The 14223-nt window shown below is 40.5% G+C and overlaps 1 protein-coding gene across 1 annotated transcript; it reads right to left on the bottom strand.

The window, feature by feature from the left end:
• Positions 1–10578: 10578 nt before the first annotated feature.
• LOC137937021 (cyclin-D3-1-like) lies at positions 10579–13372 on the bottom strand. Its single transcript, XM_068782035.1, has 6 exons — positions 12923–13372; positions 12400–12486; positions 12158–12256; positions 11822–12023; positions 11549–11670; positions 10579–11378 (listed from the first exon to the last, which is right to left on the bottom strand). The coding sequence occupies exons 1-6, from the start codon at positions 13226–13228 to the stop codon at positions 11163–11165; spliced, it is 1032 nt and encodes a 343-aa protein (XP_068638136.1). The 5' UTR covers positions 13229–13372; the 3' UTR covers positions 10579–11162.
• Positions 13373–14223: the final 851 nt, after the last annotated feature.

The following is a 14223-nucleotide window of genomic DNA, read 5'->3' as shown; positions in this document are numbered from 1 at the left end:
TATCCTAAGGGAAGCAGACCAAATCGAAAGGCAGACAATGGTTATTGGAAGGCCACTGGCTCCTTCCAAAAGATCACTCACTAGAGTCAAGTAGTCGGCCGCAAGATGTCGCTCATCTTCCACTAGTTGTAGGGAGACTCTAATCACCGGAATGCCACTAAAACTAATTGGATCATGCACAAATACATCTCCGACGAACAACATTTTCACGATGGTTGCAGCAAGGGGTTCATATTCAACCCCTTCCTCTCGGGTGAGTTGCTATCCTAGTCCTCCCGAATCATCAAATCCAACCCCAACCCGATCACTATCTTTGTTCCATTCTCGTAAACCAGGTCCATTCTAACCCCATTTTATTTCCCAGTCTCGTCAATGGGTTAGGTTCAGGTCTAGTTCATTAAAACCATCATTGATCTGAAACCCAACACGTTTTCTTTTTTTCCTGATCTTTAACCCACAAGGTGAAACCAAAAACCTGAACCTAAAGTCTTTGGAGAGGGTTGTGTCGGGTTCCTTGTAAAACTCATCTCATGCTGACCCATAGCAATAGAAAGGCACATAGCCATATGCACTGTTACCGATGCACAAGTTCCAGGACTTGAGGAGGGTAGGTCATACCAGATCAAGTAATCGGTTCCTAGATTTGGGAATGAGGAAACATGTCCTAGCACCACGAACAACTTTGGGCATTGATTAGGTTGCCAATGGAAAAAGTAAGAAATTAGAGGGAGTTCTTGTTAAGCTCTATAAGTTTCTTGTTTGGATGATGGATCAAAAACAAGTTCAGTGTTGTTAGCCTGAAGCTGAGTGAAGTGAACAAACCTCCATTATTCCTTCCAATTTGATCTATTTGATGAAGGGGAATGAGGAAAAGATATCTGTTAGGCCGAGGTCCAACACTCCTCGGCCCATCTCTAAAATTGAGTCTATCAAATGTGAACTCTTAGTAGTTATTGGGATAGTGACACTTGGTTACAAGACTGACATTTTAGACCACGTGAACCCACCTTGTTGCCACGTCTGAGGACACGTTGCACAACCTTCCATTCACCCTCTGTTGTCAATAAACAGTGCAAGAGCATTTGAGGTCTTCCATCCCTAAGCTCGTCATCTTCTTCTCTTCATTTGAAGCCTCTTCACGGTAGGAGGGCAATGACAAATCATGCTCAGAAGTTTCCGAGTCAAAAGCAAGAGAGTTGACCGAGAAAGAAGATGCCATGGAGGTCAGTAGCTCCTATTACCAGTCTCTTAGTGGGAGGGGGCAGTGGTAATTCATTTTAAGTAGTTCATCGATAATTCGTTTTAGTGTATGAGAAAAAGTGTTTTCCAACTTTGTTTGATATCTCTCATGGGATTAAAGTGGGTTTTAGAGGAGATAAAAAAAGGTTCTTCCACCTAGATGAAGTTAGGAGTCATCCTAAGGGCTTAAAAACCAGGGCAGTCGAGTGCATCTCCCTCTTCATTTTCTTTTTATGGTTGCTGCCTCAATCTTTGTTGGACCGATGACATCTCCAAAGCCAGAAAGGTAGTCTTGATCCCAGCCATGGGTAAGTTGGTGTTTGCATGATGAGCATTTAAGCTAAATTTTTGTTTTGGGTAGCGCATATAATTCGTGAAACTATGGGAGTGGTAAGAGATATGTTCACATAATAGGTTGAAGAAGAAGGAAGATCTAGTGCTAGACCTCTTTCTTTCTATCTACTGTGTTTACACAAGTCTCATTATGCACAATCTAAGGACTTGTGAAACTGTTTGTGCAATCAAATATTTTTTGTTTTGCTCCAAAATGAGTAGTTTTCTCAGCTCTTAATGCGATTTTCTTAATAATCTATCTAAGATGTGAGTGTAGGGCATCTTTAACATAAAATTAAGCACATAGATAGAATTAAAAAATACGTGTTCATAGAGTGTTAGAGTTTTTGGGCTTCTTGGAAATAAAGTTTCATTTCCCCCTAAATTTGAGAACAAGTGAAAATAAGAGGTTAGCAGTTTGAGCTAAACTATAGGCAGTTTCTCTTGAGAAGAGCTAAGAAATTAAGGTATGGATGGGGTGAGAAAGAACTTGGAGCTGTTTGAATGGAGTGCTCCATATTTTCTAGTTTCAAGCAGAATGATTACAAGGCACTTTGCGTGCCTTCTATAATAGCCTAAGATTGTGAGTAGTGTTAGGGATGTAATATGTTTTGTGTTTAGTTAATTGGAGGCCATTATATTGACTATATGTAAGCTTGATTCCAAGTTTTAACAAATACATATGCCAAATTAATTGTATATGGATCATTCCTTACTTCACTTGAGATCAATAATCTAGGACGTACAGAAGATCACTGAATTATTTGTCATCAAATTTCTCCCAAGATCCCCCTCAGCCACGACGGAGTAAAAATTGTTTGATCTACAACAGGGCATATGGTTTCAATCTAAACCATCCTGTGGGACAAGAGGGATGAAGTTGTTTGAGGGCACACAAGTTGGTATTGGTGCAGGTTCATTTGTAGGTAGATCAGTTGGTGCGGGCACCATGAAGCAATAATCCCAAAGCTGATAAGTAAAGTGAGCATCTAAGGGTCCATCAGTTGGTACTGGTGCAGGCTCTTTTGTGGTTAAATCAACTGGTGTGGGCTCCATGAAGTGGTAATCCCAAAGCTGATCAGCAAACTGGTCATCTGAGGGTTCATCATAGTATGTGCAATCATTAGTATATGTTGGAGAGTCCATTGAGAAAGATGACATAGGTGTGGTGTTACTCATTATGTTATAATGAGAGGAAGTCTTTGCAGGCACCTGAATGATCAAAGGTGGACCATCGAAAGACAAAACAAGTTGTGATGGTCCAATTGCACTTTGTTTTTCTTTCCCATGGTAGGGGATTATGCATAAGAACCACGAATCGAATTGTGCTTGTTGTCAATTAATAAACCAACGATCAGTACCTAAGCGAAATATAAATACAAAGCCAAATAGGTAACCCATAATTAAAGGTGAAAAGATTATGCATGTGTATCTTAATTCTTAAACGTAAACCAAAATTAGGGCGACTTAAAGTTAAAATCCAAAGCTACCTTGTTGCGTCCATCTTGAAAATGTTATTCATGTCAAAGTGGTTCTGTCCACTCTTGTAGGCGATAACTTTCTGCACCTAACAAATCGGTCTTTTGGGTGTATTGGCTAGCCGTTGTCATAGTATCAGAGCTGGGCACGCCACGTTCCGCGTTCGAATCCCGTGAGAGGCGGTCAAGAATGGGTGGGGTGGGTGTTAGAGTGGTTTCGTCCACTCTTCTAGGTGGTAGTTTTCCGCACCTAACAGATCGATTTTTTGGTTGTATTAGCTAGCCGTTGTCATAGTATCAAATTTGGGCACGCCACGTTCCGCGTTCGAATCCCGTGAGAGGCGGTCAAGAATGGGCGGGGTGGGTGTCAGAGTGGTTTCATCCACTCTTGTAGGTAGTAGTTTTTCGCACTTAACAGATCGGTTTTTTGGGTGTATAGCCGCTATCATGGTATCAGAGTTGGGCATGCCACGTCCTGCGTTTGAATCCCGTGAGAGGCGGTCAAGAATGGACGGGGTAGGTGTCAGAGTGGTTTCGTCCACTCTTGTGGGCGGTAGCTTTTCGCACCTAACAGATCGGTCTTTTTGGTGTATTGGCTAGCCACTGTCAGTTCCTCGGAGACGTATTCGTGCATGATCCAATTAGTTTTAGTGGCATTCCGATGATTAGATTCTCCCAACGACCTCTTGCGACCAACTACTTGACCCTGGTGAGTGATCATTTGGAAGGAGTCAGTGGCTTTCTAGTAACCATTGTCTTCCTTTCAACTCGGCCGACTTCCCTTAGGATACTTGGTTTCCCTCAAAGTGAAAAAATACCAATTACTCTTCGTAACAGCAGCATATGTTTCTGTAAATTATATCACGAGTTAGGATCAAAAGAAGTTCATTAGATAGAGATGGTAGGAAAAAGAAAAAACAAGAAAGCGAAAGAAAATAAGAAAGAATTAGAATCATTGGCCGTCATTTCTTTGTAAAAGAAAAGAAAAATAGAGTTGAAAGGATACATGTGAGCTTCTAGGGATGGAAAGAGTAAACGTTAGCATGGTGGATGAGACCATGAGGCACATTCTAGGATCGAAGCATCGTCGACAAGTAATACGTAACCAACTCGACGTTAGTGGGGTTGAATCTTAACCCCACTGGCACAAAAAATGACATTGGTGGCACATGTGGACTTGATTCTACTTTACGTTTTTCCCAAGCTTGTTGGAATCGTTTTTATTAGAATTACGAAGTTACACAACTTCTTCTAGCCCTTGCCTCTTCCTCTCTTGAGCACAATGATAAGATGTGGTATTGAAATTCTGGTGTTCTCTCACATAACTTCTTAGGTAATTTTTCTATCTTCCTCCCCTTATGAAGGTTCAAGGAAGTTTATAGTCGGTAATGGTAATTTGCTGCCACTAAAATCTAGTGGTAAGGCAAAACTCTCTCTACATCTAGTCATTCTTTTACTCTCCTCGATGCTTTTTTTGTTCCATAAATTAAAAAAATAAAATCTAACTTATATTCATAACTTCACTCTCCAATAATTATTCTCTTGAGTAACCATTTAAATGTTAAGTCTTTGCAAAATGGCAACCTTGTGGCCCATGGAAGAATGCATAATGGACTGTAGGCTTTTTTTAATAAAGAGCACGGTCACTCTACTACTTTTAATTTTGTTGAGTGTTGATATTCAGGACTCCATGGATTTAGCTCACAAAGAAAAGGGGAGACGACATTTGGGGAGAAAACAAGTGGAAGAAAGAGGTTATGGATTGTGTCCTAACCCTCTCCTTTATGCTCAATTTATAGATTAATAAGATTACAATATTAAAATAATACAACTAAAATTTAAACTAGTTACATCAATGTCATCTTTATGAGATGACTCTTTATTGACTATCATGCCATCGCTCCGTGGGCCTTCTCCTTGGTCTATGGGCCTTGAACCCATCTTCCACCTCTCCTAGATGTGTGGGTCTTCCTTGGTCTTGTATGCTTGAACCCATCTTCTATCACACTTGGACGTGTAGGCCTTCATTGGTCTTGTGGGCTTGGGTCTATCTTCCAACGCTTAGATTTGGCACAAGCGGTTGAGACACCTCTCTAGGCATTCTCTTAGTAGCTTATTTAATAAAAAATTGTTGTCCAAGTTGTCAGAGTGGTTCGGTCCACTCTTGTAGGTTGTAGCTTTTCGCACCTAACAGATCGGTCTTTTGATGACAACAGCTAGCCAATATACCCAAAAGACCGATCTGTTAGGTGCGAAAAGCTACCGCATACAAGAGTGAACGGAACCACTCTGACACCCACCCTGCCCATTTTTTACCGCCTCTCACAGGATTTGAACGCAGGACGTGGCGTTCCCAGCTCTGATACCATGACAGCGGCTAACCAATACACCCAAAAGACCAATCTGTTAGGTGCGAAAAGTTACAGCCTACAAGAGTGGATGGAACTACTCTGACACAAGTTGACTATTAACCATGAATTATGTGTGGACTATCAAATGGCTAAAGGTTATAAACTTTTATTTTCTCCTAGTGTTAGAGATGTTGAATTTCCTTTAGATATTATTCATAGTGATGAATGGAGCCCCTCTCCCACACCCAATATGCATTTTAAGTTATCTTGATGGATGTGTTTTCACGTTTCACTAGGTTTTAACCCTTGAAACTTATAATCCTATGTGTTATCTATTTTTTTTAAATTTAAAGTCATGGTAAAGCTTCAATTTGATCATAAAATTTGTATTATGCGTGTCTAAAACATTCTCTAATTTTCTTAATACTTGTGGCATTATTCAACACATTTTTTGCCCTTATACTCCATAAAAAAAGGAATGGTGGAACGGAAACATAGATACATTACTAAATTGCTCTTGCATTGATGTTTCATTGTAGGATACCCCCCTATCTTATGGGTTCATAATTTTTCTACTATAGTTTTCTTAATCACTTACCTACAAAAGTTCTACGAGTTAATTCTCCGTTTTTTTAGTTTACATCACAAAGATTCTTCTTACCATTTGCATATTTTTGGGTTTCTATGCTTTTCTTATTTATGAGATCATATACTTAACCAATTTTCTACACATTCTTTACCTTGCGTTTTTATTGGCTATAGGGATGAACATAAAGGTTATAATTGTTTTCATCCTAATAATGGGTGCATATATATTTGTAGATGAGTGGTGGTTGATAAATCTCAAATTCCCTTTGTTAATCCTTCAAAGTTTGCCTCCACTTCTTCCTTAGGGTCAATTATCTGATCCCCCACCCCCTCCTCCTAAAAACACTATCATTCATCGCCTTACTAAGCGTCTTCCTAAACAATCCAATATATCTCCTTCACAAACTAGTGCAGACACATTGTCATCTCCTTCTCCTAGTCCCTCCCATTCCTTACCCCTCCTCTTATTTCCTCAATTACTCCACATTGTCTCTCTTGGACCAAATTATAAACTTGAGTAGTTCTTCCTCTTTCCTACCCACCTTCAACCAACTAGTGAGTTGTGTGATCTTCATCAACTTCTTGGTGTAGAAGGTCAATGGAAGTTGAGCAAAAGCTCAACTTTTCAATTGTCACTTAACATCGATGGCTTCTAATTGATTCAGTAAATCATGAAAGAAATTCATGTGGCTTGAAACATGAAGCGACCAATATATATATATATATATATATATATATATATATTGTTAATTTAATTTAAATTACAAAAGATAATATTATTTTTTAAATTAAATATTAAAAAGTAATTCTATGTCCCACCACATGGATTGTGTAGGTAAGGGGTGAGAGCCTCCCCCCTATCGAGTAACTTGGCTAAAGAGACTTCCCCTTCCTCATATTGACAATGACATAAGAAGTGTTCATAGGTTACAGAGGGGCCTCCCTGTTGCCCGATTGGGGGAATGTACCACCTAAGTCATCAACAAGGGTAGGTAAGCCTCTCCCTATCACTACAAGTCTACAAGCAAAAAGAGGAACCCCCCACCCTCAGTTTTAGGAGGCCAGCTACCATGTGTGAGTGCAACTTCCTCCACTTACCTACTTGCATTTTTAAGTAGCTATTAGAATCTTGAAGTGGGTGTGCAATTACTCATCCTTACTCTTATTCAGCATCGGTTCATTGTCGATCAAGAGATAAACGACAAGCTAACCATGTGTGGTTCACTCATCCGATTTTAAAAACAGGTTACGGCACAAGGAATCATGTGTCGACCGAAGACAATGGTAACAGGTTCGCAAAACTTAATCGAACGTCAATCTTATGGATCCGACATGTCAATTTGCATATCAATCTAATGCACTTTCTTGGATCCACACCAATCATCCACCTCTCATCTCGAATCATGGTACCGAGTTGGACATGTGAGATCCAAAAATAGAATCCAATCCAATCCGCAATCCGCCTATCCACCTACATTTTTGGTTTGGTTCATTCCTTCTTCTTTTTTTCACCTAGATCGGTCTACTTTGGTTCAATTCAAATTTTTGGATATAATATTATAGTTTCCATAATGAAAATATAGGCATGAATCAAACATTGGAACACAAGAACATGACAACAATATAAAACCATGTGCTTCTCTTTTATGGTGACATGAGATATATAGGTGTAGAAAAGACTGAGCAACAGAAAACAAAGCGAGGTAGTAAATGGTATGGAACCATGGCCAGCCCAGGAAACCTTGGTTGGCCTCTGACAGCTTTGCAATTATCTCCATAGACATCCTGAACTTCGACCCCTTTACTTCTATAACAAATCAATCCAGCTTGCCTTGCCTCTAACTGGTTCTTCACCAGAGACTTCTATCCTGAACTTTGATAGATATTAATGCTCACCCCTATGATAACTGGTTCTTACACAAGGGTCTAGACTCCAACCCACATTTAGGAGCAGCTTGTACTTTGGGGTGCCTGACTCCATTTAATCTGTGACAGCACCCACAAAAGTCATCTCAAACTGGCTGCTGTAAAAGAAGTGGTATACTCGGTCTGAGTAATCTGCAGCCTCTTCCAGCTTCAGTCATTTCCTGTATTGTCTGTAAAGCATCCGGTTGTAGAAGGAGAGATCTCTCTTCGTTCAATTTGGATTTTCAATTAATATCCGTTAAGTTTTTACCTGAGAGAATCGTTCAGGAGAGGACAGCCTTGAATCCTTACCTACTGAGAGAGTAAGAGTACGTTTAGGATCCATGAATGAGACTGTAAAAGGACCAGACTACCAAACACTATCTCTGAGGAAGTCATTTGGACCTTCACGTGGTTGCTGAGATAAAAAAAAAAAAAAAAAAGAGGTTCGTCTCTTTTTTTTTAACCAGTCATTTCAGATTACTTTATATATATGCTTTACTTTACTTCTTTCCCTACCGTCCAAAGAAATGGACAAGTGAATCAGCTTTGCTACTGTCTTCCACTTTCACCATCGGTGACTTTTCCTCCTCCCTCTTTCACATTTCAGACTCTTACTCCCTTGGTCTCTGTGCAGTCATACTTACTTCGCAGACAATTTAACCCGGTTGAGGCGATGACCACTTTGAACATTGAACAATGAAAACTAAACTCTGAAATCAACCTCTTCTTTCAGAAACAAATCATACCCAGATGCATTTTAGTTGATTCAAGGACAGCTCAAGTGGTCCTTTTCTATTCTTTCATTTTCTATTGTCTCTGATCCGTAGATCACTGTTACACTTTTTTTTTTTTTCCTATTCAGAATCTGCACTTATGGGGAGATGAAAAAAAAAAAAAAATAGAAGCGGAGACAATGGAGAAGTAAACGTTTCACCTACTGGAACAGCTGTGGCAGGCGCAGTAGAGCAAGACCAAGTGAAGCATCTCTCTCTAATCTCTGCCCCCACATTACTGCCCTCTGATCGCTCTGCTTGAAAGAAACATGGTACGTTTAATCCACTGCACATGCATAGAAACAAAACTCTGTCATATTGACTAATAAATTGGTTCGGTTAAGAGTGTTCCTTAGTGCATTCAGTGCCGATCCCTTCAGAACAGTTTCAGGTGATGTCACGGGAGAGAGCTCACCGGGAGAGTGAACAGAAAGAAAATATTAAAACTGCATTCTGCAGTCCACAGTCTGTAAGTTTTCAGGTAAAAATAATGAGTAGCAAATGATATACATGTTAACTTCTTCTTCCTCTACCTTATACGTACACTTAAATAAGGTGTATAGAAGGAAGAGCAAGGATACAAGAGAGAAGCTGCTTGGTGTATACTCCTCCATTATCCTGAACTATCGTCTGGGGAATGTTTGCCGGACTGCGTATGGCGCTTATGGCGTTTTGCTAAGCATGTAAGAGAAGTGCTACTGCTACATGTTTAGGAGACATCAGAGCCTTGACGAGTTGGCTCCCATCAGCATCGGATCCTCCTCGACCCATTTAATGTGTTTGTCATCGGTTTTCTGAAGTCCGTAACTGAACGGAAACGATAGGGTCATTCGTTCTGCACGACTGTAGCTGCCTGCAAGCTTCCATGGTCTCCTCCAAGGCCACAGCTTATGCGGAGCTTTACATGCAAGAAATGATGGATGGGACCCTTTCATGACTACATGATGGCTTCCATCTCTCTTCTGATCCATCTGGTAAAGACGTTGCCCACCTAAAGGGAAGCTCGTCCTGTGAGGTCACTTCGGAAGGTTCCTGAGAAGTTTTGGAATTTCCCCCTGCGCATGACAAGTAATTCAGGCTGATATATAATCAAATGTAGATATTTCGCATTCTGAATCGAAGGGTCACATCTGTGATGGTCCCTTTGTGGGGTAAAAAATGGTTGGGAACATCAAAACCTTTGTTCACGTAGCCAGGGAGTCACATCTGATGATGAATGTTGAACTTGGCCCGCAGGTCCGTGGCTTGGCTCACCTTTTTGTTACCATTAGTTATGAGCAACAGTCCAGAAGGAAAACCTCACATTCATTGGCATATGGCCCACCTCTCAGGACGATACAGATCGGCATTACGTACTTCGCTCAACTTTCTCGGTTGAGCACATACACCCTGCATCGGTATATAGTCCGATCTTCAGGCTCAGGCACAACCAAAAGGCTACGACCTTACGCTTATTGATCACCTTTTATCATCTCTATCATTAGTTTATCTTTAATCTCTATAAGATCTCTTGGAATTATTGGTCACCTAGTATGCATTTCTTACTGCTCAAAGACTTGATCTAGTTAAAATTATTACAGACAATCTGACTAGATGGTTGGGATCTTGCCCAAGAGAAGTACAACAGGGATTTGTGAATCGAGTTTTCCCCCAATCTGATAGGATGATTCTATGAAGGCTTAACATAAACTATTATTCTCTGAATAGATTACTAAGGAGTCTTTGTTGTTTAGCTGAGACCGGAAGTGATTATAAAAGGGTAACTGGGAAGGGGAGATTAATAATGGGTTAGAAGCCAAGGGAGAACAATTCCTCCATTGCCTATAAATATACGGAGATTCTCTTCCTCTGGAGAGGTTTTATGTTGCATTCCCAAGATTTTTTCTGACTCATGGCCTTTCTTTAATCACAGAGGTAGCAGACCCCAAATTCTAATCAGACACACAGTCAAACAAAGGAGGTGGTGACAGGCACCAGTAATACAAAAAGGTTATCCCATTAATATTATAATCAATAATTTTTCTTTTTTTTTTTGTAATAATGAAAATGAAAACCCACTCCTTTTTTTTTTTCAAGGTGATTTTTTTTCTATTTTTTCACAAGTAATATAACCAAAAAAAAAGAAAAAGAATAATACTCTCAGGTCTCCCCTGTTCATCTCCTGCTCCCTTCTTGTTGATGGTCATCTCTGGATGTTTCCTCTCCCTGACTACCATGTACCACCCCCACTACGATGAAGAATTCTGATAAATTACCAGTCAGCAGCAGTTACACTCATGTTCAAAGCATGGAGGACCGATGACATGATTCCTCCCCTCATTGTTATTTGTTTTTTCAAGATTTTAAGCTTCAGCCTCTCTGCTACATCTCTCTCTCTCTTCTTCTTGCTCTCTGCTGGCCACACCAAAACTCCCATTCAACCAACCAAACTTGACTCGTGTGAGAGAACCACCCTTTTGCAACAGAGATGATGACTTCATCTCCATCTCAGACTATCTATTTAATTTCCTCCTCTTGGGAGGTGGAATTGAGTGAGAAGTTGCACATGACCCAACTGTTATTTCATCACTTTTATAGCTCAAGCATGCAGCATCCAACACCCCAACTGGGCTCTGAGGAATAGATGGAATAGAGCCAGTAATAACTTTGTCTGGCCTGCTTACTAATCCCGAGTCTTGAAGCAGCTCATAGCACTTCTGAACTCTTTCCTGCGGATCATAAGCAGAGCGCCAGTTGATTAAATTCATTGGAGAGCTAAAACTAGAGTCGATTTTTAACAAATTAGCTTTGATCAAACAGGAACCAATTCTATCAAGCAGTTCAGTGTATATGATCAAAGTAGTATTAAAGGTGATCCAGAAACGAAAAGCATAATTACCTTTTGTACATGTACGAAACAAGATATGGCCTTGTCGAAATCCACTGTTTCAGTTTCTGCGGATACAGATATTGCCACTGCTGCAGCTATCTCAGAAGGTCTAAATCCCATGAATTCGATACCTGCACCCATTTTCCCATAGAGTGCAATCAGAAAGACGTCACTTTTTATCAATCTAACACTACGTTTGCAATGTCAATGTCCGTCCACACTCCACAGTTAAGGAATTTCAATTGCGACTTGCGAATTTGCAGCAGAAAACGATAGACGAACCTCTGATTGTGCTTAGTACGAGTTCCACGGATCGAGAGATTGAATCCCTTGGTGGCGGGTTACCGTCATTCAGTTTCCGAAGAAAGCAATCAAGGAATGAAAAAGGAGTAATTGCTTGCATTCTCCACTTCAGAGTGCTTAAGACAAGAAGCTCCATTCTCTGTATGGTTCTTGCTTCAAACACATATTTTGATTCCCCGACCTGAATGAGCGGTCACGTAATGGTAATTTAGAAGACAAGAAAATTGTTCAATGTAAATCAAATAACCAGAGCTGTTCAAGAGGCGTTTCAGATAGTTATTTGCATTTACTACCAATCAACGTTGTTTTCTTCACCTGTAAGTCTAGGACGAGCATGACTACTGTTTCCTCCATCTTGGCTGCTAGAGATAAGCAGGCCACGGATAACAGCTGCATCATCCAAGATTTACCTTGCTGCAAATGGAAAAAGTAGAAAGAATAAAAAAAAGGTAAATAAGATTGAATCCGGAAAAATCGTTTATAACGCCGATAAAAACTGATTCAGTAATGAAAATTTGCGAGGAAAAGAAAGACTTGGGTTTCATTCATCAACTTACAGGGAGTTCATATGTCGAAAGAAATCTATCCAAATAATTTATAGACAAGTATGCGCTCTGGGGTCCAAAACTGTAATAGCCATGAACCTGTTTAACAGAAATGCTGCATCTTTCAATCGACTGTAAGGGGAAGGAGAAAACGCAGGAATGAAGAGAAACAAAAATTTACTGAGGAACGAGAAGCTCGACCCATTGAATAATCAAATAGAATCGAATAGACGAACATCTGAGGAACAACCGAAATCCAACTCAAGACGACTTCAAACTCATCTTTTAATGACACTTCCCGAGATTAAAACATTTGCCAATCAACAACTGCAAACATTAATAGCTCAGTCGGTAAAATGAAGACCCAAAAGAATTCATGAAAACCCAGAAGTCGCATACGAAAAATTAATACGCGAACCGATAAGAAATAAAAAGGAAAAAAAAGTGCATTTTCAATAGAATAGACCACTCAATCAACAAGTGGAAAACAACGAAGGAGGAAAAAGCGACCCAAAAAAGAGGCTCTACCACCCACCTTCCCAATCCAATTTACAGCGTCTCTTCTCAGAGACAAATCCAACTGTCCTCTCTGCAATCGCCCCAGATAGTCTTCCCTGGGCAAATGCTCACGTTCTCTCTCCACCATGAGTCTCAAACACTCATCACTCTGCAATGGCAGACCCATAAAAAAATCCCCTAAAAAACTCCCTTTGTGATCGTTCCGGCTATCAGTATTCTCTAACCCATCGGCAACACTAACATCATCATCGAAACCCATGATGCTGTTGTTGTCCTCCGGGCATAGGAGGCTTGAGGCTGCACACTCAAAGCTAAGAGCCATTACGGACGACAACCGGAGTCACGAAGTATCAAAATCCAAATCCAAATCCAAAAGTATGCGTTTGTTATCAAAGGGAGAGCTTTTCCATGATCGTTCCTTATTCAGTCGATACAGAGAGGAGACGAGAGGAGACACGAGGTTACAACCAAGAGTCCAAGACTGCTGTTGAGAGGTGGGTTATGTAGGAATTGCGCCTATTTAGGGTTGGTCAAGAGGGGCATGAGTTGGAAAGAGCAAAAAGGGGGGGGCAAGAGAGTTAAATTTCTGTAAAAAAACACAGAAGAAGAAGAAAATTAAAGAACATATTTGTAAGGTTTCATGGGTTTGATTTCAGGAACCAGCGTTCCCATTACGTTTGTTTAATGATCATGATGTAATTATTGATCATGTACCTGATGCCCCTACATGGGAGAGGACTTATAAAAAATTGGAGGAAAAGTTGAGGGCAATAGCGTACTTTCAAGGGCTCAACAGCGACCAATCGGTGCAAGGCCTTGTTTCCTTCCTTACTCGGGGACGCGTGCGATCTGTTTTCGCAGCAGAGCCGTTTCTTCCGGGCTTTTCCTTTAGTCAACAATAATACTTGTTTCTCCATTTTACCCTTCCCTTCCACTCTTTTTTTCCCTTTCAACCGCATAATGGCATATTGGTGAATTTGTGGTGGGTAAGCTAACATCCCTCCAAATTGCAGGGGCATTTAGGTTAATATGTGGGACAGATGATGGCTAATGATTTGGGGAGTTTTAATGGTCTGTATTCTGTGTCTGTAGCGTGATGGATATTGACGATCATTGAGAAATTATGTGTTGTTTGAATGAATGATGTTAGTGGGTCCTGCCATCAATCAACCAGATTGGGCCCACTTCTAGAAAAATCTAATGGATGGTTTGGGGGCTTTTCAAGGGGAAAAAGGGTAGGCAAATATCGGTCCAAAAGGCTCCATTCAATGGGCCCAAGCATGGTGGGGCCACAAAAGATATGCACCTTTTTGGGTT

Source organism: Aristolochia californica, unplaced genomic scaffold (genome assembly GCF_029961685.1).
Source record: "Aristolochia californica isolate CCGP_79_NKW_82.1479 unplaced genomic scaffold, dmAriCali1.0.hap1 SCAF_7, whole genome shotgun sequence".
In the NCBI taxonomy this organism is placed as follows: domain Eukaryota; kingdom Viridiplantae; phylum Streptophyta; class Magnoliopsida; order Piperales; family Aristolochiaceae; genus Aristolochia; species Aristolochia californica.
The sequence above is the reverse complement of the archived record's forward strand: the minus strand, read 5'-3'. Positions and strand labels throughout refer to the sequence as shown.

Bases quoted from the DNA above. Each gene is read 5' to 3' on its own strand.
- LOC137937021 (XM_068782035.1), bottom strand. From the start codon at position 13,228: ATGGCTCTTAGCTTTGAGTGTGCAGCCTCAAGCCTCCTATGCCCGGAG. The intron at 12,487-12,922 runs GTGGGTGGTAGA...TCTGTTAAACAG, and splicing joins CTGTAAATTGGATTGGGAAG to GTTCATGGCTATTACAGTTT. The intron at 12,024-12,157 runs GTGAAGAAAACA...CCGCTCATTCAG, and splicing joins TGCTCGTCCTAGACTTACAG to GTCGGGGAATCAAAATATGT.